Here is a 7,320-nt window from a genome sequence, read left to right as displayed (position 1 = left end):
AGCGCCAGTTCCTCCTCCACGACATGGTGCGCAAGTCCGGCGACGTCAACGGGCCCTGCGTGTTCATGACGCTGCTGTACCTCGCCAGCCAAACCACGGGCGCACTGGACATCTTTGACGACGCCGAGCTGCTCCCCGCGCTGCTCTACTACTTCCTGTTCATGGCACACGTCCTCGCCATCGCCGCGGTCTGCCAGTGGCCTGCGCTGCAGGTACTCATCGAACTGAACTACTACGAACTTTTTTCTTGTGCACACTCTTAGAAGCCTACGAAGAATTTGATTCGTAGCTACAAAGAAAATGAAGGCATTGTAGAATTGCTTCGTATTTCGAAGAAATGCTTCGTATTACGAAGGATTTTGCTTCATAATACGAAACATTTCCTCGTAGATTTTACAATGCCTCCATTTTCTTCGTATTACAAAGCGATTCTTCGGAGAGTTTTTACTGTGCATAGCTTGTGAACAATATAGATCATGGGCGTGAAAGGCACAAATTCGTGCAGTTTAAAACGCATGCACAATTTTGTGCAGAGCTAACTCACAAAAAAAAACCTGTACAGTAATTTTGTGTGCACTCAATTTGTTTTGACAATTTAGTGCACGCCATCACCCAATTTGAAATGGGCAAACTTAATCGACAAATTTGTACGGGGAATCGCACAAATTCGTATGGAATCGCAGATTAATTTATCTGAAAACCACGTATGCGCAGTATCGAGCAGCGAACAAAGCTTGCCACATGAGACTTGAGTGTTACGAGCCCCACGGGCCAGCGGGCTGACTTTGACCATATACCTCTTCCCACCGCAAAGCTGTCTGATTTTCCTCTGTCGTAGTTCGAAACCCTGGCCATGGAGGTCCAAGGTCTGTCCATCAAGTACCCACAGGCCTTCGATCCGAGCGCCGTCATCGAGGTGAGTGCCCATCCCGCCTCCCAGTGGTCCAGAAGACCGGCGTTCTTGGACCACTTAGCGCCTGACCACGCCCAACCTCACTATGGCTTGAGAGCGAGATTTCTCCGTAGTTTTTAACCACAGTGCTGTGCTGCACAAGGGGAAATAACTCCAGCCAAATTTGTACACCAAAATTCATCTAACTTGTGGATTTCACCAAAATTCATTAAAACTCATCAAAATCCAACTGATCGAATTTCAACTGAAATTCATCGAATTTCAACTGAAATTCATCGAAATTCGACTAAAATTCATTGGATTTGTACACCGAAATTCACTGTGATTTCCCCTTGGTGCTGCAAGCAACGCGTTGCTCCGGCGTGGTCGCTTATGTACTTCCCCGCCTGCCCCCAGGTCCGGTGGCTACTCACGTGCATCGAGAGGCAGGACAACCGATACAGCCTTTGGGGGATATGCCGCTGCGACGAGAGCGCCATCACGACAGTGAGTTTACTTTGTCAGTTTTCTCAAGGTCTTCACTGTTATTCAACGAATTTTCTAACGAATGTGAATTTTGTCACGTTCGCCGTTCGCTTGAATGTGATGTCACACTCGTTTGAAGGTGTCACGGCCCATGGTCATCATGCGGCCGTCTGATGCCATAGACAATCAACTATATCCATAGACCAACTGCTTCATACCCAGGCTGGGATCCATGTGTTACGCCGCTCCCTGATTGGTCGGTACCTTTCACTTCACTCGTCATTGGTCGGCTGTGGTCACCAAGCTGCCTCGGCAGCGAACGCCGCGTCCTGATTGGTCGAGGAGGCTCGAGCTCCACCAATCAGAACGCGGCGTTCGCTGGCGGAGGCAGCTTGGTGCAGTCGATGCCACACTTGTGGAACAGTTTATACCTTTTAAGTTGATGTTCAGCTGCTTTCAGTGGGTGAAAAAGAAGCTCACATAAATGAGGAATATCATCAAACGGCTCGATTTTTCAAATGAACTTTAATTTTAGAGCCTCAGAGGAAGTTTTACGGAGGAACACCGCTCGTGCCGCTCGTGCCGACAACTGATTGTTTGTGTTTCACTTGGTATTTATACCAACAAGCTTCGCTCAAAAACCAAGAGCCAGAAACATAGATTTGAACAGGATGAATGTAATCAGCCCACTAAAATTGGCATTTGTCGAGTTTTTAACCTTGAAATGTTGAAGTGAAAGGTACGGACCAATCAGGGAGCGGCGTAACACATGGATCCCAGCCGGGCATGAAGCAGTTGGTCTATGGATATAGTTGATTGTCTATGCTGATGCGAGTGTCACATTCGTTTAAGTGTGGATAAAGTAGAGATGGGCGAACATGTTCGGATCCGAGCAAACTCGAACGATCCGAACAAAAATTGTGTTCGTTCAGGGACGGACAAAAAGTGCTCGGCCACGGACTGTTCGGAAAATTTCGAGTTAGTCTGTTCGTGGCCGATCAATTTCTCGCTAGTTAGTTTTACAAGACGCTGAATTGCACACAGACGCGACGAACGAGCGCAGACCATGAAAACTCATTCAGTATTTGATCCAGGAAGCGGAAGAATGGGATAACTCAATTTTGCCCATTTTTCAGGAGAAACAAAAAAACTGTTAGCAGGGAAAACTAAAACAAAACAAATGAATGTTGCAGATGTTAATAATTTCAAAAAGCATTTTTAAAATTAAGGAGGGGTTAAGTTGAGTTAATTCTTTTTACACTAATTCTGTTTTCAATTTCTTGTTCGTGTTCGCTCGAATCTGAACAGAGCCTGTCCGCCCATCTCTAGGATCAACATTCAAAAGAATGTGACAAGATTCACTCAAATGTGACGTCACATTCGTTGAATAACAGTGTTTCCGCTGAAGTGGACGAGGTGGGCCTACAGACGTCTTCCAGTTCGCAAGCCGAGTCCTCGAACAGAACTCGATGTGAGGGTTTATCCGCCAGATTTCTCGCTCGGAGGGCAATCGGTTGGCGCCATCATGAGTTTGAATGGAGCCCTACCTGATGCCGCAGCTCGGAACTGGTCTCATGTCGTGCCCGCCGTCCACCCAATACTGATCACAACTGCCTTTGTTTCGCAGGCGCTGTCGGCAGTTTGCATGTACTTTTTCACATGCTTCACGTCGCAGGGCTTCGACACAGCCAAAGACAACAATATTTAGGAAAGTCATTCTGGACAATTTTGAAAATGTCACCCTATTGAAGTTTGAGAGAAAGCTGCAGTAAAGTTTCAATATTGTCCATTTGGCTGAGCGATAGCGAAGCCCGTTACTCCAGTGCGGTAGAAAAGTTTTGTCTGTCTGTCTGAGTGTGTGTGTGTGTGTACACCAGGCATGGGCACGGTACTCTAAAATCAGTACCGCGGTACTTTACCGGTACTTTCGAAAATTTCGGTACCGCGGTACTTTACCGGTACTTTTGAAATTTTCGGTACCGCAGTACTTTACCGGTACTTTTAAAAGTACCGACGGTACCGTATTGCGTTACTTTCAAAAATTGAAGAAAAACGAAAACGGCAATGCAAAAAGAAAGAGAAATCGAGGGGGGAGGAAGTGGATCAAAGTGCTAAAAAAAATCAGGACAATAAATTCGTATAAACAATAAGTTCAAGGTCAAAGTAAATATATTGTGGCTGATAAAAAGAAACTGTTAACAATGTACATATTTAAAATGAGTCTTACATTGCATGAAAAGCAATACAAAATTAATAATATAAAATCTAATTAAAATATGAAGTAATGTACAATAAACTAAAAGTCACTGTTAACACCACAAAGGACGAGGTTTTCAAGTGTCCTGTCGCCTAGCCTGGTCCTTTTTCGAGTCATTACATACACAACTCCCCCTGAACGGCTCACAGTGGGCCACGAAGCCGGTTTAGGCGGACATAATTCTCCCAGGCCATACCAATGGTTATTTTGGCGTGTAACTTAGTAGTCGGGGGTTTTGCCCGTGAAACAAGCTTCGTATGTGCTACGTATGTGTTTCACATGCGAGACCTGTATGTGCACATACAAGTCGTATGTGGCTCGTATGCTTCACATACTGACACACATACTGTCAAGCATGGGAGCTCCGTATGCGAGCATACGGGGATGTACACGCGGCTGGACGCACATACGGCCACGTATGCCGTCTTCGTATGTAGGCATACGACTCGTGTACGGCCTTGTACACGCGGCTGGACGCACATACGGCCACGTATGCCGTCTTCGTATGTAGGCATACGACTCGTGTACGACCTTGTACACGCGGCTGGACGCACATACGGCCACGTATGCCGTCTTCGTATGTAGGCATACGACTCGTGTACGGCCTTGTACACGCGGCTGGACGCACATACGGCCACGTATGCCGTCTTCGTATGTAGGCATACGACTCGTGTACGACCTTGTACACGCGGCTGGACGCACATACGGCCACGTATGCCGTCTTCGTATGTAGGCATACGACTCGTGTACGACCTTGTACACGCGGCTGGACGCACATACGGCCACGTATGCCGTCTTCGTATGTAGGCATACGACTCGTGTACGGCCTTGTACACGCGGCTGGACGCACATACGGCCACGTATGCCGTCTTCGTATGTAGGCATACGACTCGTGTACGACCTTGTACACGCGGCTGGACGCACATACGGCCACGTATGCCGTCTTCGTATGTAGGCATACGACTCGTATACGACTTTGTACACGCGGCTGGACGCACATACGGCCACGTATGCCGTCTTCGTATGTAGGCATACGACTCGTGTACGACCTTGTACACGCGGCTGGACGCACATACGGCCACGTATGCCGTCTTCGTATGTAGGCATACGACTCGTGTACGACCTTGTACACGCGGCTGGACGCACATACGGCCACGTATGCCGTCTTCGTATGTAGGCATACGACTCGTGTACGACCTTGTACACGCGGCTGGACACACATACGTCCACGTTTGCCATCTTCGTATGCAGGCATACGAATCGCGTACGAACTTGTACACGCGGCTGGACGGCGCTCGCATCGCGCTCAAGATCCATTGTTGCCTTGCAGCAGTGTCTTGCTTGTGAGAGGGCGTAGGCAGAGAAATTGTTAGTTTTGGACAATGGCGTCTCATGGTCCCTATGCGTTTGAGCACGTCGCAAGAGCAAGGAGAATTATGCTCCACGAGTGCCGAGCATACGTCAATGTAAGTGGTTTCGTTATAAGTTTCTTCCATGTCGGTGGCTGCAAAAGTGACATGGATATTATTTGATTGATTTATAGACTGAGATCAGTCGTCTACAACGAAAGCTCCAGCGCCTACCGAGTCAAATAAACGAAAGCATCAGGATGCTTCGAGTAATTTTGGAGCTGCTGGAAGAGGAATGGGTTAATGAAGTGGTACCTGCCCGTTCCCGGAGACACTGTAAGCACTATGCAATACTTTCCCCCCTCCCCGCCTCCCTCCCCCCCTCTCTTTCTCACTCTAGTTTTAATTTTTAAAGAACTATAAGATGACCTGAATCTTTTTTCTTTATAAACTCTGAATTCTACTTGAATCAAACTTTTCAACACTTTCTGGGTGCAAACTTTAGAGGATAAAAATATTTTTATTCTTAAGAATACTTTTTTGGACAAAAATCATCCGAAGTTTTACCTTTATTGAACCAAAACAAATTGCAGTTGAAACATCCAATTTGTGGCCTTAACTTTTAAGCCCACATATCGATGTCAAGTTACACCCATGCATAATCCACATGCTTATTTAGGCTAGTGGCAGGGTTCAATGAGCCCCAAGAGCCTTTAAAAATGTCCAACATTGTGCAAAAATTGTACTTAGTTGACAAACACTACCTTGTCAAAGTGCAAGTAAGGTTTGGAAATAGTATTTTCCCTATTTTCATCCAATATAAAGGACCAACGTTATGCAAAGAAACTTACCATTAGAACATTTACAGGATAAAATGTTTTTCTAACAACGCAACCTATTTTCCTTTTGATCTATTCCAGTGCCTGACTTGTATGACCATCCGGAGTGGCCTCAGTCTCGTGAGAGAAATTCAAGGGAACCTCAACACCGTGAAAATTTTAGGTACAGAAACTGGCAGCAATGAAAGGAGAAGAGAAGCATGAAATGGTTTGTGTTTCGATGAGAGGAATATAATGGAAGTCTTGCTTCAGTTCGCTTCTTGTTTCTTAAAATTTGTTTCCGAAGACTAATTAAAATTATCTTGACACATGTTGATTTTTTCTCCACACACATGTAGCTACCAACAATGTAGCTGTTTGAGTCAAAGTAAAAAAAGTTTCTTTCACATGTGGTGGCCCAAGAGGCAAATCACAGTTGTTAAAATATCACAGAAAGTTTCTGTGTTGCTCTACTCCAAAAATGAGCATAAAAGAGGTTAACCTGAAGTTCAAAACACATACTTTCCGTGTTCGTTACCCAGGTATAATAAATCCATAAGTTTGTAGAATAATTTCATTTTGATAGACCTCCAGAGTTTAGAAAAATTAAAACTGACTCAATAAATTAACAGGAAATATTGTAGTTTGCAGACGACAACTATCTAGACTGCCGTCGGCCTGGCCTAGCGTGACAGCCAATGACAGCGCAGGGTTTTTGGCGGGCCGATGCGAACCGCTGTAGACGATGCTCACCCACATAATTTCCTTTCAAAACCGATTGGGTCGCTGAATACCGATTTAGTAATGGAAAGGTGATAAAAAAATGCATCTCACTTTCATTTTAACACCCCGCGTGCCTGTGCTAGCTATTAAACTGCGAAAAACATCACTTAAAAAACGACTATCCACACGGCTTTCAGGCCCAGGACCACTGCTGCGGCACTAACAGACCTTTAGGGTGAAAACAAGAAAGGTCGCTTTTTCGATTGGTCTTGAACGGCTTGCATTATTCATTCCATTTTTTGAGTGGTGGAAGATAACTTAAACAGGAACACGCTTGTAAAATTTCAAACCCATCGAGCCACGGGTTCCATGGTTATTACGCCATGCAGTTTAGGGACCGTTCATAAGCTGCGACTATGTTATCGCAAAAACAGATTTCACTAGTGCACATTTGTTGCAATTAAATTTTTCTACATGTAAGTCACATTCTTTTATGGTCCTTGACCGTGCGCCGCTTCTGTGGTAGTTCTCAAAAGGAATTCTATGGACGGTCCCTAACAGGCACGCATCAAGTCAGTATCAAGTTTGCATCAAACCCAACCTAACCACCGGCAAGTCTGTGAGTGTAAAAAAGTGTGTGGGTGGTGGTGGTGGTGGTGGTGGTGGTGGGAGATGTAGGCAGAAGAGTGGGAAAAATAATTTTTTAAAAAAAATTAAAAGGTTAAATGTTTATTCTTAAATATAAAAGCACAAAGATCGTTTATAAATGGACTTCATAGGGGTTTGGCATAACTG

General features: G+C 45.3%; 1 protein-coding gene across 1 annotated transcript; it reads left to right on the top strand.

Moving 5' to 3' along the window:
* Window positions 1–3,781, top strand: LOC117649472. The gene is made up of 4 exons (XM_034392312.1): window positions 1–212; window positions 839–916; window positions 1,310–1,399; window positions 3,006–3,781. The coding sequence occupies exons 1-4, from the start codon at window positions 24–26 to the stop codon at window positions 3,084–3,086; spliced, it is 438 nt and encodes a 145-aa protein (XP_034248203.1). The 5' UTR covers window positions 1–23; the 3' UTR covers window positions 3,087–3,781.
* Window positions 3,782–7,320: the final 3,539 nt, after the last annotated feature.

Source organism: Thrips palmi, unplaced genomic scaffold, assembly GCF_012932325.1.
Source record: "Thrips palmi isolate BJ-2018 unplaced genomic scaffold, TpBJ-2018v1 HiC_scaffold_4, whole genome shotgun sequence".
Classification (NCBI taxonomy): domain Eukaryota; kingdom Metazoa; phylum Arthropoda; class Insecta; order Thysanoptera; family Thripidae; genus Thrips; species Thrips palmi.
Note: the sequence above shows the minus strand (reverse complement) of the source record. Positions and strands in the feature narration are given on the sequence as shown.

Bases quoted from the DNA above. Each gene is read 5' to 3' on its own strand.
- LOC117649472 (XM_034392312.1), top strand. From the start codon at position 24: ATGGTGCGCAAGTCCGGCGACGTCAACGGGCCCTGCGTGTTCATGACG. The intron at 213-838 runs GTACTCATCGAA...CCTCTGTCGTAG, and splicing joins GCCAGTGGCCTGCGCTGCAG to TTCGAAACCCTGGCCATGGA. The intron at 917-1,309 runs GTGAGTGCCCAT...GCCTGCCCCCAG, and splicing joins ATCCGAGCGCCGTCATCGAG to GTCCGGTGGCTACTCACGTG.